The 26,031-nt window shown below is 42.9% G+C and overlaps 1 protein-coding gene across 6 annotated transcripts; it reads left to right on the top strand.

Annotated features, from left to right (window-relative positions):
- SPO11 (SPO11 initiator of meiotic double strand breaks) lies at positions 1-25,725 on the top strand. Of its 6 annotated transcripts, none has more exons than XM_069951600.1 (15): positions 49-104; positions 12,845-13,100; positions 16,888-17,026; positions 17,563-17,676; positions 17,785-17,873; positions 21,400-21,466; positions 21,751-21,859; positions 21,936-22,022; positions 23,094-23,130; positions 23,517-23,626; positions 23,705-23,804; positions 24,645-24,682; positions 24,935-25,011; positions 25,088-25,199; positions 25,281-25,725. In XM_069951600.1, the coding sequence occupies exons 3-15, from the start codon at positions 16,896-16,898 to the stop codon at positions 25,398-25,400; spliced, it is 1,191 nt and encodes a 396-aa protein (XP_069807701.1). In that variant the 5' UTR covers positions 49-104; positions 12,845-13,100; positions 16,888-16,895; the 3' UTR covers positions 25,401-25,725. The 6 variants fall into 6 exon arrangements, with proteins under 6 accessions (XP_069807699.1, XP_069807700.1, XP_069807701.1 ...); XM_069951597.1 differs by having other exon boundaries at positions 17,542-17,676; XM_069951598.1 differs by lacking the exon at positions 12,845-13,100 and having other exon boundaries at positions 1-104; positions 17,542-17,676.
- The last annotated feature ends 306 nt before the right edge of the window (positions 25,726-26,031 follow it).

The following is a 26,031-nucleotide window of genomic DNA, read 5'->3' as shown; positions in this document are numbered from 1 at the left end:
GGTGCGGCTCGGCGCTCAGGTTATTCGGTGACGTCATCGCGCAGGAGGCGCCGAGTGTGAGAAGGCGGGATTTCTGAGGCGAGTTGTGTGAGCGCGCTGCTGAGGTAAAGCCCGCGCCCCGATAGATTGTGGTGTGAGGCGCAATGGTGGTGGTTTACCTATATATTATACTTCTTTATTAGATATATTATACTGCTTTGGTATATAGCTTCTACTATAACAGAAATAGGGAATCTGCAGAACTACAAATCCCATCATGTCTGGAGAGCTAAAGCTTTGGCTGCCCGGGCATGATGGGAATTGTAGTCCTGCAGCAGCTGGAGGGCTGCAGGTTCCCGATTCCTGCTCTATAAGGTAACACTTTTTCAGGGCTCACCTGTCTACATCACTGGTATATGCCCTGTTACAGTATACAGCGGCGGGCCTATTTATTTTGATCCCTAATTTATATATATAGCTTATAAAGATTTGTAATTTACTTCTATTTAAAAATCTCCAGTCTTCCAGTACTTATCAGCTGCTGTATGTCCTCCAGGAAGTGGTGTATTCTCTCCAGTCTGACACAGTGCTCTCTGCTGCCACCTCTGTCCATGTCAGGAACTGTCCAGAGCAGCAGCAAATCCCATAGAAAACCTCTCCTGCTCTGGACAGTTCCTGACATGGACAGAGGTGGCAGCAGAGAGCACTGTGTCAGACTGGAGAGAATACACCACTACCTCCAGGACATAAAGCAGCTGATAAGTACTGGAAGATCGGGGATTTTTAAATAGAAGTAAATTACAAGTCTCTATAACTCTGACACAGTTGATATAAAAGAAATCATTTTTCTTTAGAGTACCCCTTTAGGCTGGGTTCACACTATGTTTTTGCAATCCGTTTTCTTCAATAAACGGATTTAAAATTTGCATGCCTTTGGCCCCGTTCCCACTGAGCAAATCTGCCGCAGAATGCCGTTAGCCTCCCGCTCATAATGGGAGTCTATGGGAGGTGCGCGCTCCTGCTCTGTCCGCGCTGAAGAATAAACATGTTCATTCTTCAGCGCGGACAGGGCAGGAGCGCGCGCTTCCTATAGACTCCCATTATGGAAAAACGGATGCACACAAAGGCCCCGTTCCCACTGAGCAAAAGTAGCGGAATTCCGCTAGTTTTGCTCAGTGGGAACAGGGCCTTTGTGTGCATCCGTTTTTCCATTTACTTCCATTATAAAAAAAAAAAATACGGATCCGTTTTTTTTAACGGACACAAAAATGTAGTTGACCCCATTTTTGTGTCTGTTAAAAAAAAAACGGATCAGTTTTGATAGATTGGAAGTCAATAAAAAAACAGATGCACACAAAGGAACCCGTTTTTTCAATCCGTTTTTTTTTTTGCAAAAAACGGATTGCCAAAGCATAGTGTGAACCCAGCCTTCCCTAGACTCCAGACCCCTTCTCCCACACCTTACAATGAGTCCAGCATATCTGAGGGGCAGCCTGAGAAGGCTATACAGGCTCTACAGGCTTTCCTATAGTAAATAATAACCTCAATCGTGGTCCATTCAGACAAAGTTTGAGTAATGAACAATTGTTACATAGTTATTAATAATCATTGAGTCTAGGGTACCATTTGGGGAATCTTCCTAAAGGTGCCCACAATTGTGACAGTAAAGTGCAATGCAGTAAACTGAACACTGTGCTCACACACAGTATTTCTGTTATTCTTTTTTTTTTTTAACCAAAATCAGGATTGGGCAAAATTATAATGGAAAGATTTGCACAGTTTCTGTGTTTTCAATCCATTCCTGGTTCTGGTTGCAAAAATACTGCCTCATGGTGCGTTTACACAGGCAGATTTATCTGACAGATTTTGGAAGCCAAAAGGCCCTATTCCACCGGACGATTATCGTTTGCATAATCGTTAACGATCTCAAACGACCGCTATTGCAAAAGACCTGAAAACGTTCACTTATTTCCATGGAACGATAATCGTTATTTATGATCGTAATTGCCATAGTTTTTTCTTCACTATTTATTCGCTATTGCGTTCGTATCTATTGCGAACGACCGAGCGATGTCTTATTCAATGCGAACAATTTGCGAACGTTTTGCGAACAAGCAACAATAAAAATAGGTCCAGGTCTTATAAAACGATCAACGATTTCTCTTTCGGTCGTTAATCGTTAACTGCATTTCAACCGAACGATTATCGTTTAGATTCGACCGATTTAACGATAATCTGAACAATAATCGTCCGGTGGAATAGGGCCCAAAGCCAGGAATAGATATGAAAAGAGGATAGATCCCAGTCTTTCCTTTATGACTTGATCCCTGTTTATAGTCTGTTCCTGGCTTTGGCTTCAAAAATCTGTCAGATAAATCTGCCTGTGTAAACACACCATAAGGCTATGTTCCCCTACACTATTTTTGCTCAGTATTTTGCAATCAAAACCAGGAGTGGATTGAAAACACAGAAAGGCTATGTTCACACACATTGTTGAAATTTGGTGAATGGCCGCCATTTAACCGCAAATAACGGCCTTTGTTTTAAAATAACTGTAATTATTTGTCATTAAATGGCGGCCATCCACTAAATGTTCGGTGTGTGAACATACCCTTTCTGTGTTTTTAATTCACTCCTGGTTTTGATAGCAGAATACTTAGCAAAAATACTGTGCAGGAACAAATTCTTAGGCTATGATCACACAGCGTAAAAATAAACGGTAAACTAGTAGCTGTAGTTCTCATTTAAAACAAAGGCCGTAGTTCTCCAGCGCTGCGTTGAATGTAGCAGTTAATGCACACACACAGTGAGCACTGCGACTGGAGAGAAAAATAAAAGGAGAAGTCTAGCAAAATGTTTTATTAAAGTATTGTATTGCCCCCCCAAAAGTTTTACAAATCACCAATATACACTTATTACGGGAAATGCACATAAAGTGTTTTTTTCCCTGCAATAACTACTGCATCAAAGCGTCACTTCCTGGATAACATGGTGATGTCACTTCCTGGATAACATGGTGATGTCACTTCCTGGATAACATGGGGATGTCATTTCCTGGATAACATGGTGATGTCACTTCCTGGATAACGTGGGGATGTAATTTCCTGGATAACATGGTGATGTAACTTCTAGGATAACATGGTTTATGTCACTAATTGGGTAACATGTTAATTAACATGATGATGTCACTTCGTGGATAACATGGTGATGTCACTTCCTGGATAACATGGGGATGTCACTTCCTGGATAACATGGTGATGTAACTTCTTGGATAACATGGTGATGTCACTTCCTGGATAACATGGTGATGTCACCTTCTGGATAACGTTGATTAACATGGTGATGTCACTTCCTGGATAACATGGTGATGTCACGACCCGACTCCCAGAGGCTGTGCGGGCTGTGGCTGCTGTAGAGGATGATGGCAGGGGGACACAGGGCACTGGAGGGACACTGAGCATTCCCCTGCCATCATCGTCTCCAGTAGCCACAGCCCGCACAGCTCTGGGAGTTGGGAAGTGACATCACCATGTTATCCAGGAAGTGACATCACCGTGTTATCCAGGAAGTGACATCACCATGTTATCCAGGAAGTGACATCACCATGTTATCCAGGAAGTGACATCACCATGTTATCCAGGAAATGACATCACCATGTTATCCAGGAAATGACATCACCATGTTATTCAGGAAGTGACATCACCAGGTTATCCAGGAAGTGACATCACCATGTTATCCAGGAAGTGACAGCACCATGTTATCCAGAAAGTGACATCACCAGGTTATCCAGGAAGTGACATCACCAGGTTATCCAGGAAGTGAAGCCTTGATGCAGTTTGTATAACTTTTAGGGGGAAATACAATACTTTAACCTCTTAGGGACTTATGACGTACCCGTACGTCATATGTCCCCGAGAGGTGTTCAGAGCGGGGCCGCACGGTGACTCCACTCTGAACCGCCGCGCCCAGGGGGGAATAACCCTAACCCCAGGGGGGAATAACCCTAAACCTAGGGGGGAATAACCCTAAACCCAGGGGGGAATAACCCTAACCCCAGGGGGGGAATAACCCTAACCCCAGGGGGGAATAACCCTAACCCCAGAGGGGGGATAACCCTAACCCCAGGGGGGCTTCTAGTATAAGTGTAAAAAAAAAAAAAAAAAAAAAATTATTATTAGTAAAAAGCCCCGTCCCCTAATAAAAGTCAGAATCACCCCCCTTTTCCCATGTTTTTAATAAAAGTAAATAAATAAACATGTTTGCTATCGCCGCGTGCGTAATCGCCCGAACTATTCATTTATCCCATTACTGATTTTGCACGGTAAACGGCGTCAGCGCAAAAAAATACCAAAGTGCAAAATTGTGCATTTTTGGTCGCATCAAATCCAGAAAAAATGTAATAAAAAGCGATCAAAAAGTTGTATATGCGCAATCAAGATACCGATAGAAAGAACACATCATGGCGCAAAAAATGACACCTGACACAACCCCATAGACCAAAGGATAAAAGCGCTATAAGCCTGGGAATGGAGCGATTTTAAGGAATGTATATTTGTTAACAATGGTTTAAATTTTTTACAGGCCATCAGATACAAGAAAAGTTATACATGTTATATATCATTGTAATTGTAACGACTTGAGAAAGATGCATAACAAGTCAGTTTTACCCCAGGGCGAATGGTGTAAAAACACAGTCCCCCCAAATAAAAGAAATGCGTTTTTTTGTTCAATTTCACCACACATTGAATTTTTCCCTGGTTTCGCAGGGTACTTTATGCAAAAATTCAGCCTGTCATTGCAAAGTACAATTAAGTGATGCAAAAAATGAGGGCTCATGTGGGTTTCTAGGTGGAAAAATGCAAGTGCTAAAACACAAAAACGAAAATTGGCTCCGTCCTTAAGGGGTTAATAAAAAAATTTTTGCCAGACTTCTCCTTTAACTTGTCCATTTTCTACAGACACAGTTCAGTACTGACAGCTGTCCATTGCACAGAGGTCAGCGACTAACTGGATGGCAGGCACAGCCAAAGGTGCCAAATCATGTTCCTGCGGCTGATATGGCAATATTAGCCAGAGGAACATGATAAACAGCGGCCGCTGTTATACATAGTGTGAACATAGCCTTAGGGTAGAAACACACGTACCGGATCCGCAATGGATTTCTCGCTGCTAATTTGCAGATCCCTTGCCAGTCATTTTTAATGAGCTGCGAGTATGTCAAACTCAGCGCCATTAACCCCCACGGATCGGGAACATACTGTACCGGGTCCTGGAACCGGTACAATATGTTCCTGGGCCGCGGGGGTTAATGGTGCTGAGTTTGACAATCCCGCTGAGAGTATGTCAGCCCATTGAAGTGAATGGGCAAGTATCCACAGTGGATTTTGTTGGAAATTCGCAGTGGATACATTACGTGTGATACTACCCTTCTAGTAAATTAGCATCACATGGTTTCAGTGCAATTCACCTGTACAAACCAGCCAAAATCCAAACCGCTAAACAGCACAACACAGCAGCTTATTATTTTAAACTATTTCAGGAATTGTTTGCATGTTTTTCTTACTAGAGAGACCTGACAGGATATACTGCATTTTTTAGTTATTTTGCTGTTTACGACTTTAAAAGCCGAGTGGCAGCTGTTTCTCCCAGACAATTGATGGATTGGCACTAACGTGACTGTCAGGAGAACTAGGTAGCACATTTCCCTCCCCAGCTTGCAGCGATCTCCTTCTATAATTCTATGGATGGAGATGATTAACAGTGGGAATGATTGACACTCCGACCAATCAGAACTTGACATGTCTCTGTGATATGTACAAAGTTTTTCTCAACCACAGATACATCTATTTTCTAAAGAAATTTTGGACATTGTCTATTTTATTACCAATGTTTTTTTCTGTTTCCATTCTGACCACTAAGCGGAAACTTCCTTTTCCGTACAGATCACTTTCCAGCAGATTCCTATGATTACAGGGACACCAATACAGCACAACATCTGAAGCTCACACCTCAGCCTACCCCTCCCTGTAGAATGACCTCAGCACAGATAAAATGTCCCCATTATTGTGGATCTGGCTCTGGGCCAATCTATTATGTCTCTTGCTGTAAAGTGTATCTGTAAATGCTCAGGCAAGATGGCTGCTCCCATAATAATTTAAAAAATGAAACAAATACTGTAGATAATGTACTTATTTACATATAACAAAGGTTCTCCAGACTTAGGGCCCTATTCCATCGGACGATTATCGTTCAGATTATCGTTAAATCGTTCGAATCTAAACTATGATTGTTCGTTTGAAATGCAGTTAACGATTAACGACCGAACGAGAAATCGTTGATCGCTTTATAAGACCTGGACCTATTTTTATCGTTGGTCGTTTGCAAATCGTTCGCATTGAATAAGACATTGTTCGGTCGTTCACAATAGATACGAACGCAATAGCGAAGAAATAGCGAAGAAAAACAATCGCAATTACGATCATAAGTAACGATTATCGTTCCATGGAAATGACTGAACGTTTTCAGGTCTTTCGCAATAGCGGTCGTTTGAGATCGTTAATCGTTAACGATTATACAAACGATAATCGTCCGGTGGAATAGGGCCCTTACACCTCTGCGCACCCTCAATGTCCTTCTAGGGGTCTCTGGTGTCCTCTGCTGAACTATCTTGCCTCGACTTCCGAGACGGACTCATCTCAGTGTTGATATCCCACTCATCCAATCACTGGCCGCGGTGCTGTCTTGTTTCATTCACTGATTGGCTGAGCGGGCTGTCACTGGCGCGACGAGTCCATTTTGGATGTGGAGGCAGGATCATTCAGCATGGGACATCGGAGACCCAAGTGGAGCACAGCAAGGTAATCATAGGCTCTTTACTTGCAACAATATATAAAGTTTTCCCTAGCTGGAGAACCGCTTTAAAATCTGTGACAATGGCACCAATGATCCCAGATATATAAGGGGAATATCGCAGAACTCGCTAGGTGTATTAGACACGACTGCCCCCATCACCTCACAGTTGGGGTGAACAACATCAGGAGGTTGCACCAGAATTGTAATTCGCTGAATTTTGGCCATTGTGTTTAATAACAGGGCTGGGTAAGTCATCTGGCCGAGGCCATCAGCTGGAGAAAGGTTAATCAGAACAAATATCTCTTTCACCGTCCAGACGCTTTTATTTATTGGGGATGAAAGGGTGCAGCCGAGATCCGGAAGCTTTTTTTGACAATAGTACAGATTCCATAGGAATGCATTGTCCCACTCTTAGCTTTCCTGTTGATATGTTGAACAGAAAACAATACAAACAAGGACGTCTTTGTTCTGGCTAAACTCTTCCTAATGATCGGCTCTGTAAACAGTGGCTGAGCCCCAACAAGTCTTTTATTGACATGGCTTGTGACAAGGCAGAGAGAGAAAGTGTCGGAGGGCTAGAAAACACACAATTATTAACAAAACAAAGGCGGTCGGTGGATAGAAATGGCCGCCTTTATTTAGGGAAAGTGTTTATGATGTCATTTTGCCAGCAGACTTGTACATGATGCTTTAAATGTGTGAAATACCCCAAAAAAGTGAGAAAAACTTGGCATGTGTAATGGTAACCACCAGTAATGTGCAATACCAAGATTCAGCCAGGGGGAGTGTGCAGCGGCGTGCCTTTCTCCTCGGCTGTCAATCAAATCCAAGTTTGTGCTTCACTACAATCTATAGAGCGAAGTTGGATTTAATTGACAGCCAGGGAGAGATGGGAGCTTATTCTGAGAACCAAAATTCAACATGCCCGATGCCTGTGCTCCCCGACATTATCTGTTGGGATCCTTGTACATTAGATCAGGGATGGGAACCTTCAGCCCTCCAAGCTGTTGCAAAACTACAATTCCCTCCATGCCTGAACAGCCAAAGCATCCAGGCATAATGGGCCACCTTAAAGGGATTTTATCACAATAGCGACTTATCCTCTATTCACATGCTTACAAGAAGTGTCTGATCGTGGTTGGCTCAGCTACTGGAACCTCCCTGCGATTTCAAGAACAAGCTTCCTGAACAGGACTGTGCCGATCCATTAAGGGAATCTTTCAGGTCCTTACTAGGTAGAGCTGCAGACAGGTGTGGCACTTCAGCTTCCAAGGAAAGTGTTACAAGCAGTTAGCTGTGGCACTTCAGCCTCTGAGGGAAAATGCAATTTCATAACTCTGCAAATGGCCATCACCAAAGACCAAAGCATCAATTGCTTTATCTCCCTATCACCTATCAGCCTGTGTTTGCAGCTCTGTACCTGATACGGAGCTGGAAGATTCCCTTTAACTGTCTATCGGAGCTTCAAAGATAGCCATGTTCTGTACTCATCTGTTAGCTCTAGAATAAAGGGGCACTTACAGGGAGTCCTGGGGATGTCACAGAGATCATGGTAATGCAACAGGAGTCCTAGTGATGTCACAGGGTGTTCTGGTAATGTCACTGGGTGTCCTGGTGGTGTCATGGGGTGTTCTGGTGATGTCATGGAGAATCCTGGTAATGTCAATATCATGTGGCTAGGGCATAATTGTCTATGATGGTAAAACCCCTTTAAATGAGAAGTCCAGTGAAACTGAAAGATGAGAGGCAGGCAGGGGGTGCGGGAACATAATAAAAAAAGTATACTTACCTGTCACTGTGCCCCCATAGCGCCACTCTTGGGTCTCTCTGACACCCGTTGGCTGTTATTTTTGGCCAGCATCTCGGCATGTCATGTACCTGGCTCCTCCATCTGCTCCGTCACGTAAGCAGCTGTCAGATATCATTAAGGCAGCGCTACAGGGGCACGGGGATGGGTAAGTATATTTCCTTTATTATATTCCCGCACCCCCCTCCATCCCTCAACCCCCCGACTGCCTTCTCATGTTCTGGTCATATAGAACACATGTGAATACAATATTAGAATTGATAGAATAGTAAGAATTTTCCAGAAGAAACCTAGTCAAGGATTGTTTACCGAGTTTCTGCAAATCTTACATTTTTTCCCCCGGTTTTATAACTTTTCCACAATGTTGCATGTTCCTCATTCATTGACATATTTATAGCACCCGAACTTGAGAAAATGAGCTGTACCACGTTGAGTTATAAAAATATATTATTTGACATGTTTTCCACAGGGCTACATGCTTTTCCTTTTACGACTCAGTCAATATGAGTCTGGGAGACAAGCTGGGCCTTGTAGCAAGTGATAAAAACTCAGATTCTCAGAAAAAAGTTTACAAATCCTGGGAATGGTTCCCTTGTTAAAGCAGCCCTGATGTTTTAATGGCCGATCCAAGTGCCTAGCACCTCAGAGCAATGACCCGTGATGTTTCTCCAAAGCCCGGCCTTCACTTCCACTAGCGTTTAATAGACTGGTGTGCAGTGAAGTACGGGCGCTCATCCATGCAACATCTTCTCTTGGGTTTGTTTTTTATAATCCTGGGTACGTTAGGCAATTACATTTCTTTCTCATGAGTTTTATCCCCTTTGACCTCGGGGGTCATCCTTTTATTTTCTCTATATGTGCGCAATGTTGGCTATTACAGGTTTATTGGACAAGCTGGATAGATTACCTTTGTACTTCGCTAAACACACTTCCCGCCCATTGATTCTCAGCTGGAAAGATAAAGTTGTCTTGTTAGCCATCACCAGATGCATTAGGTTAGTTTTACACAAACCATGTTTTATTTTATTTTTTTTGTCTTGTTTTTATGTCATGTCATATTTTTCTTAGCATTTTTTTTTTCAAAATTTTTGCAAAAAAAGAAAAAGAATGCCACCAGATGTTTGCTAAGGCTTGGTTCACACTGCGTTTTTGTAGGCCATTTATTTGCAAAAAAAAAAAAGGGATGAAAAAATGGGCATATTTGTGTGCATCCGTTTTTTCCATTGACTTCCATTATAAAAGAAAAAAAAATCAAAATGCATCTTTTTTTTGGGCGTACACAAAAAACACGGTCGACCATAAAAATAAAAAAAAACTGGCTATATGTCGTGGGCTACATGTTATATGTCAAGGGGGTCAAACTTGCGGCCCTCAAGCTGTTGCAAAACTATATTTTCCATCATGCCTGCAAAGCTAAAGCTTTGACTGTCCATGCATGATGGGAGTTGTAGTTTAGCAACAGCTGGAGTGCTTCTCCTTTGACACCGCTGCTATATACAGGAGGTTGACATTGTTGCATTGACACTGAGGCATGTATGATATAGCACGCATGCTCCTTCTAATGACTTGTAGTCTATAGACGGCCGGTTAATATAGGCGGAATTAAAACCCATCTGGAATTTACAATTGGTGATGCGGAAGCGGATTTTATTGCAGGTTATGCAGAGTAAAAAGAAAATAGTCTATATAAAAATCAGTAGAAAGCAAATGAATACAAAGTGTGTGAGTATGAACGCGCCACCCCCTTGCACATTAGCCATGGATTGTTATCCATGCCGTCTATAGTTTACAGCCCCTTTGGTTGCTCCCATGGGAGGTCTATCAGCCGTGTCCTGGTCACCATCACCTCGTCCTTATCACTTCTAAGAGGAAGCTGAGGGACCGGCGAGCTGGTGACGGTCACAGCGCTAAGACCTTAATGGAGCGGGATTGTTGTATAAACACTTCAGAGCTTTCCCCACGAGACGCATCGCCTGGAGCACTTAGCATATTGTCAGCATTAAGTGTTCTTACTTTGGACTCACAAATAGGATTTGAATGAGGTCAATTAGAAAGACCCCAAAAATAAATAGCTATTCAGTTTTTTTTCCTGGCTAGATTCTAGAAGGCCTTACCAGGAGCACACTGTAAGGGTACTAATACACCAAGCAATTTTTTGACGACTAACGATTAACGTTACTTATGATTGTTCTTGCGGTCGTTTTGTCGTCGCTATTGTGAACGTTTCAGCTTTGACTTCTTATTACACCGAACGATTTGTGAACAATCAAACGATAAAAGAAGGTCCGAATTCTATCAAACGACCAATGATTTTTCGTTTAATTGTTGTCTGCTATTACACTAAACTATTATTGTTCAAATCCTAACGATTTTTCGAACGATTTTTTTCTGTGTAATACCACCCTAAGGCTGGCTGTAAACTTCACAATAATGTTGGCCATATCTGTAACTTCCGATCTAATGTGTATGTTGGCCTCCCAACTCTCCCCTGACAGTTCATATTGGAGAGAAGGGATGGATATTAACACGCCCGATCCTTGTGTTCTGATAACTGTGACTATTCCCTATGAACAACAATGTAACTACTACACTCATTGGGAAAAACATAAAGCACCCAGATAAAAATGTCCGAGGTGTTCAGGTCACTCATCAGGGGACGTAAAAGCGCCTCCCCTGCTGCTCTATAAAAAAGCTTTCAGAGGCTACTTTTAGGTAGTGTTCCTCCTTTAATCCGGTAGGCCGCCAGTTGTGTCTCTGTGTTTTTTTTTTTTTACATTAAATTCATTAATGGGGTGCACACCCCTAGTAAATCTGGAAGGTTTTTCACATGACAAAACTAAAACCCTACTATTCCGCCTCTCTAGAAGAGACTGTTTTTTAGAATAGAAAACTCGTAAGAAAAAAACACAGATTGCTTAGTAAATCTCTTGGTTGCAGCTGGTTTTAAAGGACATTCCCATGACAAGCCCACTTTCAGGTTTTTTAATAAAAAAATTTTGGGAAAAATTGTGTTGCATACCTTTAGTAAACATGTTGGAACGCTAAACCGAAAATGGTGAAAAACCCGACAATTTGCTGCCGAGAACACGTCAGTAAATCAGCCTCATTGTGCCAAGTTGACAGACTTTGAGAGGAGGAACATTACTGAGAAATGGCCGCCATCTAGGCCACCCTGACCAAGCTGTAAGCTGCACCCATAGACAGCAAACAGGCCCAAGACAGGGATGTAACTACTATAACACTGCTCCTAATCCGTTATATATATATATATATATATATATATATACAGTGTATATCTCTGGATCCAGGTGGATGATCTCCTGGCTGTGGTTTATATGTTGTTGAGCTCCTGACATGGTTGTTGTGTACAGTCTCTATGATCCCTGCCCAGTGCTGTGAAGGGGAAAACAGTCGGTTTTAGTCATTTTTAGTTAACAGAGAACAAGCTTTTGATCATTTTTGTCTGGCAGCCAAACACTTGACTTTCCAGTCAGAGAGAGAGAGAAAAAAAAAAGAACAACAGATGACAGCATTTTATTTTCAGCTCCTATTACCTCTTTATTATATGTTACCATCCAGCCTCAAACACAAACCAGCTGTGTCCTCCTCTCATTTAGTAAATGCAGTCCGGATCCCAGATAGTGTACCGCGGGGTGCAGGCCAGCAGAAGCCCTTCCTGATACAAGCTGCAGCCCCCATTAGGCGCTGGAACGGCATGAACATGAGCCTGCTGATTGTGGCCGCTTTTATGTTGTCTGCAGGAATTCTTCCCCTCTGTTATCACACAGCAGTTTATGCTGATTAAAGCATGCGCGGGCTGCTTTATATATCTATATACCGCACTCACCATGATTGTGTCACGTTATACTACAACTTCCACAATTACTTCCAGCAACGTTTTCTCCATATGAGCTAGTCATTCCACCATAGAACCCCCATACCAGTGCCAGTCAGCACCCCATTACTGTGCCACCCACATTCTATCCATTGGCTGTGCTAGAACCCTCTATAAACTCTAAAGAAACACAGTCTGAATGGCCTCCTATGGATACTGGGAGCATTGGGATTGCATACTGTGTCTAACATCATTCAGCACAATGTAACATTACAGGATCAGTGGAAAACGAAACGTTCGGCCCCATAAAGGAAGTCTACATCACTTATAACGTGCATGTCGAATCGGTAATTACTGCGTTTGCTTTTCAGATGGGAAAGATTACCCCCAGATCCTGGAAGAGTGACTGTTCTCCTCTGAAATAAAAGCTAAAGGCCAATTAGAAATTAAGGAGGTCAGAGGCCGAGGGCAGCGTAAGAAACAGAAGCCTGAATGGGTGAATTAATCTGGTGCAAGTCATTTCCACAAAACGCCCATTAAGCTTACAGAACGCTGAGCAGAACAGGCAGGTTTCTGGGGGATTAGGTGCGCGCTGATGAGAAAGACACAGCCTGGCCTGAAAAGACTGTAAGTATGGGGGGACACCGCAGAGGCGCTCACATTCATTGTGGGGGAGAAACACACATTATGTTTGGTCATATGCAGCACAGTACTGAAATGATGCTTGTTATGTTTGCCAGCTTTATCAATTACACCTTAATTTTTAAATAGCTTAAACTGGCAAGTATTAAGGGGTACTCCAGTGAATTTGTTTTTCTTTTTAAATCATTTGGTGTCAGAAAGTTATACAGAGTTTAAAAAAATCATTAGTCTTCCACTACTTATCAGCTGCTGTATGTCCTGCAGGAAGTGGTGTATTCTTTCCAGTCTGACACAGTGCTCTCTGCTGCCACCTCTGTCCATGTCAGGAACTGCCCAGAGCAGGAGAGGTTTTCTATGGGGATTTGCTGCTGCTCTGGACAGTTCCTGACATGGACAGTGGCAGCAGAGAGCACAGTGTTAGGCTATGTTCACACAACGTAAAGAACTACGGCCGTAGTTTTGCTGTGTGTAACAAAGCCTTATGTGCAATGGGATCCCGGCCGAAGCGTACACACATCGTGTGTGCTCCGGCCGGGATCCCATACAGCGCCGGAAAAAAACTGACAGGTCAGTTTTCTGCGGCCGGAATTCAGTGAATTACGGCCGCAGATAGACCTGTCAGTTCACACAGTGAAGCGAGCGGCTCCGGACGCTCGCTTCACTGTGGGCTATGGTAAGCTCTGATGCGGGCGCACACTGATGCACCCGCTTCAGAGCTCCGCGGCCGGAAAGATCATCCGGCCTGTACTTAAGTACCGGCCAAGATGATCCGGCCAGAGACCGGCCGTTCCGTGGCCCGGCTGGGGTCACGGAACGGCCGGTCTCATACGTAATGTGAACATAGCCTTAGACTGGAGAGAATACACCACTTCCTGTAGGACATACAACAGCTGATAAGTATTGGAAGACTGGAGATTTTTAAATAGAAGTAAATTGCAAATCTATAGAAATTTCTTACACCTTTTAATTTTAAATACATATATTTTTTTTTTACCAGAGTACCCCTTTAAAATAACGCAGTTACCAGCAGCATTACCACATAGACACATGCATCACAACTGCATTGTCTGTTTTTACCCTTAGAGCAGGGGCGTTAAACTTGTGGCCCTCCAGCTGTTGCAAAACTACCATTCCCCTCATGCCTCGACAGCCGAAGCTTTAGATTGGATACGGCTGGAGTACGCCACGGAAAAAGAAGCAAATTTGACATTTTCTTTTTTTCCACCAGGGGTGCACCTTAGTAAATGTCCACTATGTGCACACACAATACTTTGGGCCATAAAACAACCCCAAATGATTGATGTCTCAAAAACATCTTTAAAATGTCCGTCTTTTCCCACTGGGTTCTATTGGATCCAAATGGAAAAACGACTTGATCAGTGGTTTCCAACCTATTGCCCTCCATCTGCTGCATATATACAGCTCTGTGTATGCCGGGAGCTGTAGTTAGGCTGCAGGTTGGCGATGGTAGTAAGTTCTGCTGCAATAGTCACGTCTCTACTTTGTGGCACTATACTTGCAGCACCAAGGAAGAAAAGTGGTGGATTTATGGAGACCACAGGATCAGGTTATTTGGTAGAAGCCTGGGCCCCTCTTATTGGTCAGGCACTTCTCCATGCTCCGCTCTTGTCTCTCTTCCTGCACATAAAGCCTGCGCCGCCTTGTAATGCTAATGGAATTCAACCGCATTCATCCTAAAGAGATTAGACAAACATTTATCAATGGCGCGCAGCGTCTCTATTTATTCTGTCCATTGAGGAGCCCGGGGAGGATTACCAGCCAGAGCAGACTTATCCACCACAGCCTCCTGATGGGAAAGTGCTTCCTGGCAGATATATGGACCAAACAGGCTCCACAATTTACTACCAAACACTTAGAGGAGTTTAAGACGTTTTTTTGCTTTTGCTTGGAACAAAGATATAAAATATAGAGTGTCAGCTACCATGTGACCTCCCCGAAAGATATAGTTACCAGCTCTGAGGAACTCTAATATTAAAGGGGCACTCCATACAGAAACCATAAACATATATCAACAGGACTGCTGGGAGTTCTATGTAATATAGAGAGGCAGTTACTTATATATGTGTAATGACCACTCTCACAATGAGATTTACAAGAGTGAGTGCAGCTCTGGAGCATAGTACTGGACAAGTGATGTAATGTATGTACACAGTCACCCCGACCAGCAGAATAGTGAGTGCGGCTCTGGAGTATAATACAGGATGTTTGCACCTGGGGTTCGGGTTTAGTGCTAGGTTGGGTGGTGGGTAAAAGGGGGAGGAGGGGGCTTCTGTGGGACTTTCTTGGGACATATATATATATATATATATATATATATAATCCTGGGCCGGTTCATGGACGTCCGTGATCATGTACTGGGGGCATGGGATGTGGGACCAGCTCAGGGCCCAAAAAAAAAAGTTTTTGTTTATTTGTGTAATGATGTCTTGTTTAATTGGTGTTGGGTTGAGTAGAATTATGTCTGTGGTATTAGTTTGTGAAAAAGGGAACTGGGCCAGGGAGTTCACATTTAGTTATTTATATAGGTGTATAGTATATTGTGGTGTATTGTATATAGTAGTGTATATAGGTTTGTATATAGTAGTGTATATACTTTATTAATATGTTTGGCTAAAATTGTTTATATTGTGTATATATTGTATATAGGTATGTGGGTTGTCTGTGTGGGGATGGACCGGTAGTTTATGTTATGGTTTCATTTTGTTTTGGTAATTTTTCTATTTATTGTTTTGTTCTGGTCAGATATGGTGAGTTATTTCTGTATTTATTTATTATTATGTTTAAAATTTTAATAAAAGAAATACAGGATGTAACTCAGGATCAGTAATGTAATGTATGTACACAGTGACCCCACCAGCAGAATAGTGAGTGCAGCTCTGGAGTATAATACAGGATCAGTAATGTAATGAATGTACACAGTGACCCCACCAGCAGAATAGTGAGTGCAGCTCTGGAGTATAATACAGGATGTATCTAACTCAAGATCATTAGAATGTGAGTCACTTAATAATTACATTAAGTATATATTCTATGTGTAAACTGTAAAATGAGGTTATTGCTTCAAAGACCCTCATAAGTCAGTGGTTAATACATAGTAATGTATGTATGTAGTGTTTGAGAAAAATGAGAGCTCCAGCACTGGTACCAGTATAACTTTTTGATTTCCTGTTTGCAATCGATATGGAGCAGGATTTAATTTCAAGTAACTTACAAAGAGAATTTTAAAGGGATTTTTTTTCTGTGCCCGGTATAAAAAATTCTATTTACTGCAGAAGCCACTACCAATTCATCACCCCCCTCCATCCAGAAGTGCTGCCATGACCCCAATATTCTGTGCACATGACATTGCACTTGGCATGGCTGTCCTGGATATAAGTGAATATATAAAAGTAGTTACAGCACTTCAGATACTTACCTCTATAAGATGTAGGAGATCTCCTTTACTAATAGTGACATTTGTAGCAGTGTGGCCCTCTGCCTCTCATGTGTTATGCTTTCCATAGCTCTCATCATGCAATAGCTCAAGCTGATCCATAAGAAGTCCTTATGCCTATAGTGCCCTCTAGTGTTCAGTTTGTATCTAGCCGTTATTAGAACAAAATCTCTTTTTTGTCAGTAATTTATGTAATGTCTGTTTTCTGTTACATCGTTTTTCAGCCTTCAGCCTTTTCAGTTATGGGCATAGAATCTATAAACCATTTCTATCAGTGAATACTGAACAATATAATGTGTCTTGTGCATTTATATGCAGGTTTCCACATGGCTTTTGTGCAGAGTCCGGACTTTTTCCACAACATAGAAAGGCACCGAGCATCCCTGTTAAGAATCATACAGAGGAGTGAACGGCAAAATCCTGAGGAAACGGCAGCAACACAGGAACCTGTGACTAGGTAAGAGAATCATATAATAAAATTACACTGAGGATACATAATAGTAGCTCTTAGGACTGTTAGGAGTCGTAACACATTGGCCAAACCTGCTGATTTCAGCGACGTGTATGGAGGGTCCCCAACTCTCCAACAATGGCAGATGGGATAAGAGAGAAGGGTCATACATGTTGGATTTCACCATGCCTTATCCTTATGTCCTCGAAGAGATAAGCTACCATCAGATATGCCTAGAGAGGACAGATGTGTCTGGCAGTGTTTTTCTCCTTTCTATTCATTCAGAACACATGCACCCCTAGAGAACTTGTTTGGCGTCATTACTAACACAGTGGAATAGTCTGCTCATCAGCTGGATAAAGTCCTTGGAATATTTGTCTTGTTTAATTATCTGTCATTATGGTCAAAGATGTAGAACAGTCCCCCGATGATGATGGTGACAGACATCACAGTACAGCAGTCTTTACCACCCACATGCCCTGGCAGATGGAGGCCTACATCTATTTCTCTTACATCTGTAGATTAAGATCTTCCCCTTTTAGCTCTCAGGTTCTTGCTGCGATAGATAGGGTTGTCCAAGAGGTGCTGGAAAGTCTCTCTAAAGATGAAGCCCCGGTTCTCAGGATGGAAGACAGATCAAACTGGGCCAACATTAAGTAAGTGGAAAACAACATCAGGGCACAAATATTTTTCTATAAATGGAGGCATGAACCATCTCATACATCCAGACATCAACATACACTTGTCCTACTGCTCTTGTTCAGGTTCACCGAATCCATTGGATTGCAAATGGCAAATAACTGCACAACTCGAAAAGTAAGAAGTAACCATCCCAAGTCTGCACAGCGGTTTGGTAAGAGCCTTCAGGCATGCAGTAAGGTTAGATACAAGTTATTGTAAAGGAGAAATGCATCCAACAGTGACAGTCACATTGCTGAACTATACTATACTTTAGTATATATACTATAGTATATAGTATACTAGGCTTACAATGTGACAAGATCTGTGCTGCAAAAACTGTCTGTTCAGTCGTGGTGGGAACTGTAGTTTTTTGCAACAGCTTGAGGGCTGCAGACTTTGCACCACTGCGGGATGATCTTATCCCCTTGTGTCTGTGGTGATGAAGTCCCCCTCATTTTTGGCCCCTTGTGTCTGACGTGATGAAGTCCCCCTCATCTTATCCCCTTGTGTGTGACGTGATGAAGTCCCCCTCATCTTATCCCCTTGTGTGTGACGTGATGAAGTCCCCCTCATCTTATCCCCTTGTGTCTGTGGTGATGAAGTCCCCCTCATCTTAGCCCCTTGTGTCTGACGTGATGAAGTCCCCCTCATCTTATCCCCTTGTGTCTGACGTGATGAAATCCCCCTCATCTTAGCCCCTTGTGTCTGACGTGATGAAATCCCCCTCATCTTAGCCCCTTGTGTCTGTGATGATGAAGTCCACCTAATGTTATCCCTATGTGTCTGCTGGACACTGGGATTGTGACGGGCATCCTCTTTTCCCTGTGTACTGTATATAAGAATATATAGTGGCATGCTGCTCATTGTAGCACTGTGTAGCAACGCTAGAACATAGCAGGAGACTGGAAACTGCAGGGCTTATAGCCCTTCAGTTCCCAACAGAAACAGTGGTGGCAGCTGCCAGGCACCGCAAGTAAATATAGAAATGTAAAAAAAAAACTTTTTTTAATAGAGTTATTTTACAAAGTAATATAACTTTACTAAGCTTTTAACAACAATGGACGTAAATGTGTGCCATGGAAGTCTGTGCCTAAATGACCCCTGGCATACATTTACACAATTATCTGCAGGGGCTTTCAGCAGTTGGGTCCTCACTGTGATGGGACACAGCGATTGCAGTGTTTAAGATATAACAAGATATATCAAGATATAACATTGTTGTTCCCGTGTGGTGAATAACGTAAATGGAAACAGGGAAAAAACGCGGGGATAGCTGATTTTTTTTATACACTATATATCAGGGAAAAAAATCATGACGCAAAAATAAAACTGTTCTAAGAGACACAATAGGGCAATTTTAATCATAATTATTTGCAAATAAAAAAGTTAATAAAAAATAAAAAAAATAATAAAATGTTAGAAAAGCTATTTAAACATGCATATGCATATTCGGACTGACCTATAGAATAAATATGTCATGTCAGTTTTACCGTAAAGTGCATTACATAGACACAAGAAACCCCTCAAAAGTTACATAATTGCTTTTTTTTTTTTACTTGCACCCTATAAATAATTTTATGCACTTAATAGTGGATTTAAAGGCACCATTACAAAGTACGCTTGTTCCTGAAAAAAGCAAGTCCTTACATGGCCCTGGAGATGGGGAGAAAAAAAAAACTATAGCTCTTTAAAAAAATAAAAATGCAAACATGAAAATTGGGGCCTGGTCATTAAGGCTGGGTCATTACGGGGTTAATGCAATCTGTTAGCAAAAAAAAAAAAAAAAGAAGCTTAACCTCTTAAGGACATAGGACGTATGCGTACGTCATATGTCCTCACTTGCACTTCATCCCGGGTGCCGCGAGTAGCCCGGGACCGCTGCTATTAGCGGGCACGGTCTGATCGCCGTGCCCGCTAATTAGCTAATCGGAGGCAGCTGTCAAAGTTGACAGCTACCTCCGATTACCGGAGGCAACGTTTCCCTGGGGTCTAGTGGGGGAGATCGCTCCTCCGGGACCTTGTCCCGGAGGAGCGATCTCCGTTACTGATGCCGGCCGGGGACGCGTCCAAGATGGCGCCGTCCTCGGCTCGGCACTTGTTCGTTTTCGGCTGCAGCAGCCGAAAGCAAACGAGTGCCGATCTCATGGATCTCTGCAGCATATCTATGCTGCAGAGATCTCAATGACAGATCCAAGTGTATATACTAGAAGTCCCCCAGGGGGGCTTCTAGTATATGTGTAAAAAAAAAAAAAAAAGTGTTGTTAATAGTAAAAAGCCCCGTCCCCTAATAAAAGTCTGAATCACCCCCCTTTTCCCAGGTTTTAAATAAAAGTAAACAAATAAATAAATAAATAAACATGTTTGCTATCGCCGCGTGCGTAATCGCCCAAACTATTAATTAATCTCGTTCCTGATCTCGTACGTTAAACGGCGTCAGCGCAAAAAAATCCCAAAGTGCAAAATTGCGCATTTTTGGTCGCGTCAAATCCAGAAAAAATGTAATATAAAGCGATCAAAAAGTCGTATATGCACAATCAAGGTACCGATAGAAAGATCACATCATGGCGCAAAAAATGACACCTCACACAGCCCCATAGACCAAAGGATAAAAGCGCTATAAGCCTGGGAATGGAGCGATTTTAAGGAACGTATATTGGTTAACAACGGTTTGAATTTTTTACAGGCCATCAGATACAATATAAGTTATACATGTTATATATCGTTTTAATCGTAACGACTTGAGGAACATGCATAACAAGTCAGTTTTACCCCAGGGCGAATGGCGTAAAAACACATTTCCCCCAAATAAAAGAAATGCATATTTTTTTTTTCAATTTCACCACACTTTGAATTTTTTTCTGGTTTCGCAGTGTACTTTATGCAAAAATTCAGCCTGTCATTGCAAAGTACAATTAGTGACGCAAAAAATAAGGGGTCATGTGGGTTTCTAGGTGGAAAAATGCAAGTGCTATGACCTTTTAAACACAAGGAGGAAAAACCGAAAACGTAAAAACGAAAATGGGCCATGTCCTTAAAGGGTTAAACAGTCTCCAAATTACTCCTTTAGGGTGTGTTCACACCTACAGGATCCGCAGCAGATTTGATGGTGCAGATTTGATGCTGTGTTCAGTTATTGAAATGAAATCTGCTGTGGATCCGGTAAGTGTGAACGTACCCTTAAGAGGCGTGCATCTCATAGTAAATCTTGTGGGGTGAATGGGGGCTGGGCCTAATTTAAAGTGGTAGTCAACCAAAAAATTTTCTCTTTCAAATAAACTGGTCCCAGCAAGTGCCAGAGATTTGTAATCACCATCTATTAAAAAATCTGAAATCTACCAGTATTTATCAGCTGCTGTATGTCCTACAGGAAGTGGTATTTTTTCCAGTCTGGAGAGTAGTAGATGGTTTCTATGGGGATTTGTTACTGGTCTGAACAGTTCCTGACATGGACAGAGGTGGCAGCAGAGAGCACTGTGTCAGACTGGAAAGAATACACCACTTCTTGCAGGACATACAGCAGCTGATAAGTACTGGAAGACTGGAGATTTTTAATAGAAGTAAATTGCAAATCTCTGGCACCAGTTGATTTAAAAGAAAACATTTTTGGTGAACTACCCCTTTAAGACCGGCATGCACAGGTCCCCCTATAAGTACATATTACTAATACAATTTCTCTGCATTCCAAATTTTATCCCCAGCTCTGACCATGAAAATCTTGTCTGTAATCTACAAACTTGTGCAGACTGATACATATGCCACCAAAAGGTAGGTTCATGCCCTGCAACCATAATTTATCAAACATTCGTAGAGTTATAAGGCTGTGTTCTCCGACCTGTGGATCTACCGCTGTTACTCGGGCTTCAGCTGTCAGGGCATGCTGGGAGCTGTAGTTTTGCAGCAGCTTGGTTGTAATGACACTCAGGCCCGGGTGATTCTCTACCACATTATGGGAAAGTAGTACATAGTAACGTCATGTGACAGTTGGGGCCATACGAAAAAATAAAAACGTAGTTCATTTAGTTAAGCCTTCATGTGTTTCTTAACCCCAGGGACATATTTTATGAGAACGTCCAGCTTTATGGCAGCCAGACTACAGTGGACAACATAGTGACAGATATATCCTGTATGCTGAAGGTCCCACGGAGAAGCCTACACATCGTATGTCCTAACATCAGCCTTATTGTTGTAATGTTTATTGATTGTCATTAAGTGTCACTATTGATTTCCATCCCAGCTTTCCACATCTAAGGGCTGTGTGGCCGGCAACCTGCTATATATCGAGCAAGATGGCACTAAGGTGGACTGCAGCTTTAACACCTCAGTAAGGACTTCCTCTTCAATAAGTTCAGTAACAAGGTTACAGAGGTCCCCATCACTCCTGTGTCCCTGTATCTGGAAGGGATGGCTTGGAAAACCAGACTTAGGGTCCTATTGCACGGGCCGACTATGGCCCAATCATTTCAGTATATGAGCGCCGATCTGCTAGATCAGCACCCATTTACTGGAACTATTATACGGCCTGATAATCGGGCAGTAAGGGCTACATGGTCATTGTTAGTGATGTCCATGCAGCCCTTGCCCAAACATCTGATACCTTACCTTTCCCCGTTCCCGTTTTTCTCTCCTGTGTTCCATCTAAGCGTCCTGGCAGCGGACAAGCCGCTCAGCCAATCACAGGCCCAGACCGCTGACAGGACGCTCAGACGCTGCAGCCACTGGGACCGGAAAACTGCAGAGCACAGAAGAGAAGAACGGGAGCTGGGAGAGGTAAGGTGTCAGGTGTTTGGGCAATCATCAGCTGTTGACTGCTCATCACTACATGTAGCGATGCACGATCGCTGCTGACGATTTCAGGTTCAAGCCTAAATCAACGATCAGCCAATGATCGTTGTAATCAGCTGATCATTGTCCCTATGGAGTGATAATTAGCCAAATTCGCCCTATTCAGCCGATTATCTATCTGTGTAATAGGGCCCTTACTGGGCATTATAGCACTTCCAGTCCTTGTGTTCCAGTAGCCAAGAAGAGTTACTACTAAAGATGAGCGAGTCTTAAGCATGCTCAGGTCCATCCTAACCTGGGTGTGCAGCATTTGATTACTGGTGGCTGCAGAAGTTGGATGCAGCCCTAAGGCTGCCTGGAAAATATGGATACAGCTATAGACCATAGGCTGTATTTATCCAACTTCTGCAGCCACCGGTAATCAACTGCTCAAAGGGTTACTAGTCTGTTGCTCTTACTTCTGAGCTATTGGTGCACCTGCTCTCCTAATGCTGCACGCTTGGCTTGGGACAGACCTGAGCATGCTTAAGATTCATTCATGTCTAGTAGTGATGTGAAAGAATCAAAGCTTTACTGCTATGTGTAGCTCATCATTTCTGTTGTATTATAGGGAGTCCTGGTGCCATCAAACGTTGAAGGAGTCACCAGTATCCTTTAAATGCCAGATGGGAAATGCAGACATTACAGACAAACACAGGCGGCTATAGACTGAAGTAGTGGTGCTCACATTCACCATGGGGATTTATAATTCTTCATTCTGAGCCTTCTAAATGTAATGTGTTGCGTGCTCCTTCTCTCCGCTCAAAGAATTGACATGTCAGTTCTTTGAGCAGAGAGCGAAGGCAAGCAACACATTACATTGAGACACTGAGGCAGATGGGATTCTGAGCGGGGGTTCAGTTTGGAATTTCCGCCTGTTTTACTCAGTGTGATCACGCCCTTACACAGGTAGGAGAGCAAGTGCAAAATATTATTCAACAGTGTAGATGTCAGTGACATTTAGCTGTGTGGCTTACTTTCTTTAACGCATAAGACTTGAGAACCCTTGCTCGCTTTATCCTGATTATAGAGAAGGACGCAACATTCCAAAGGCTTCTGGATGACGACTTTTGTGGCAAGTGCGGTCCCTGCATCCTTATTACGGTAAGACAGCACCTCTGCCAGCACCGTAGCCCTCCATACACCGCCCATAACCTGTGCATTGTCTTATTCTGTTCTCAGGGAAAAGGAGTCCCAGATCTGAACACTCGACTCTTCGTCCGGAAGTTGTGGGACACTTTCCAGATCCCTATATTCACCTTGGTTGATGCTGATCCTCACGGTATGGTGACTACTTTCAGATACTGGATTACTGCAATGAAAATTGCAATAATCTCCAGTCATCTGGACCCTCAATGGGTAGATAAGCCGACACTTCAACTACTAAGTGTATAGATAGAGGTGCCCAGTGCTTGTATACAGAAGGCTGAATGGGACTGATCCGGCATTGCTCTTATTTACTTTTTTCTGTTCTTATGATGTAATAGAAAAATGGAGATATGACCACAGCTATAAGCAAAGAATTATGCAATGAGCTGCTGTTTATTCTCTGTCAGGCTCAGGCCACCTCTTCTCTGTAAGGCTTCAGAACATGACAGCATGACAGCATGTTGCAGTACTATATCCAGCAAAAAGACTGACAAAACCTAAACTAAGGCGCTGTTCACATCCACTCCATCATAGGAGCAATACCAGATCCATTGAATCCCGCACACTGATGGTGCCTGATGGATGTTATCAACTATAATAGGATCAGGGTTTCCAGCAAGGCATTTAGAACTGTAATATAGCCCGGCATGCATGCGATTTTTACCGGAATCTGCAAGGGAGGCTCCTAACAGAACTACTGCGGCTACTTGCCGATGCGTTTCATTATTTATAATGCTGCTGTGTCAGCAAACGTTGCACAGGTCAATAGTACAAGAAAATAGAAGAAACTTTGTAATATATCTTATCAGACAAAAATGTTTCCTTCTCTTGTTATCAAGCATCTTACTATTTACCTAGCAGCCTTGATGTTCCCACTGTTCATGCAGCCTGTGCATATAATGGAGATGTCGCTCTGTGAGATTCGGCTGGGATAGTATTTATGATGTTTTTTCTGTGTTTTATATCTATATAGGGATAGAGATTATGTGTATCTACAAATACGGCTCAGTGGTGAGTACACAATAGTGTATTGAGTGCAGTCCTGGCCAGTGGCCAAAGTGGCATAAGGGCCCAGATTTATTAATGTGTCTCACCTGTGTCACAGACAGATGAACCAATCACAGCTCATTCTGAGAAACAAAAGTAGAGATGTGATGGGTTGCTGTCTTTCTAGTCGGATCTATGGCACTTATGTCCCTCCTGGTGTTTGTATCTTTGGAGGGTCCGTCCATCTTTGATGTTTCTCGCTTTTTCTTCCTTCAGTCCATGTCCTTTGAGGCTCATAATCTGACAGTGCCATCTATCGCTTGGCTGGGCCTGCTGCCATCTGACATAGAGAGGTAAGGAGCCATACTGGCACTATGGAGGGGGTCATCACTGGACACATTACAGACCGTCGTCCTCCATGTCTGACAGGTTATACATCCCTTCCGAGGCTCTGATCCCACTGTCTGCACTGGACCAGAGGAAGCTGCAGAGTCTACAGAGGAGGCCATATGTGTCCTGCCAGCCGCTGTGGAAGCAGGAGGTGCGGGATCCCTCTCACATCATCATACATGAACTTCACAGAAGAGAATCGGTTATAATTCTGGATGTTTTTCCTTTGCAGATGGAGATTATGACCTCGAGGAACATGAAAGCGGAAATCCAGGCGCTGACCTCTCTCTCCCCAACATTTCTGACCAGTGTATACTTACCCAACAAGCTGGAGTATGGCGGATGGATCTGAGCGGGGCGGGGTGCTCCTCAGCAGGGAGATCTGTTCTAGTTGTTAGAGTTTTGTTCTTTATGAGTGGATTGCAGTGTAAATATTGGATCATTGTTTGGGTCCTATACGTTACATTATAAGTAGGTGCCTCCATAAAGAGATCGCATATGGTTACTAGAGAGGGGACACCTGTAGATAGAGAAGACAATGGGAGCTCAGCCTCCCCCTCCCTGTAGAATGAGCATGCTCAGTAACCTTTCCCATCAATGTCAATGGGACAGAAAATAGAAAAAAAATACATTTCAGTCTGTGAATCTAATAAATCCCGGTGATACACATCCTTCAATGTCTGACATTTCTGTGTGACAGGAAAACCTGGACATTGCAGCAGCATGACTGGTACTGTGCTCCACTCAACAGCATAAATCTTCAGCCAGTCACTGCCCAGCACTAAGCTGATACCGAAAGGGCGGGGCCATGACAACTTTTAGAGGACACGCTGCTAAAAGACTAATACATGTGTACACTGCATCATTGTCACTCAGAGACACACTTAAAGGGGTTATCAATGATTAGAAAAACTTGGCTGCTTTCTTCCGGAAACTGCACCACCCCTGTTCTCAGGTTGTGTTTGCTATTACAACTTCGCTTC

The sequence above is a fragment of the Dendropsophus ebraccatus genome, chromosome 14 (genome assembly GCF_027789765.1).
Source record: "Dendropsophus ebraccatus isolate aDenEbr1 chromosome 14, aDenEbr1.pat, whole genome shotgun sequence".
In the NCBI taxonomy this organism is placed as follows: domain Eukaryota; kingdom Metazoa; phylum Chordata; class Amphibia; order Anura; family Hylidae; genus Dendropsophus; species Dendropsophus ebraccatus.
Note: the sequence above shows the minus strand (reverse complement) of the source record. Positions and strands in the feature narration are given on the sequence as shown.

Bases quoted from the DNA above. Each gene is read 5' to 3' on its own strand.
- SPO11 (XM_069951598.1), top strand. From the start codon at position 16,896: ATGGCTTTTGTGCAGAGTCCGGACTTTTTCCACAACATAGAAAGGCAC. The intron at 23,805-24,644 runs GTATGGTGACTA...ATATCTATATAG, and splicing joins GGTTGATGCTGATCCTCACG to GGATAGAGATTATGTGTATC. The intron at 25,012-25,087 runs GTAAGGAGCCAT...CATGTCTGACAG, and splicing joins CTGCCATCTGACATAGAGAG to GTTATACATCCCTTCCGAGG.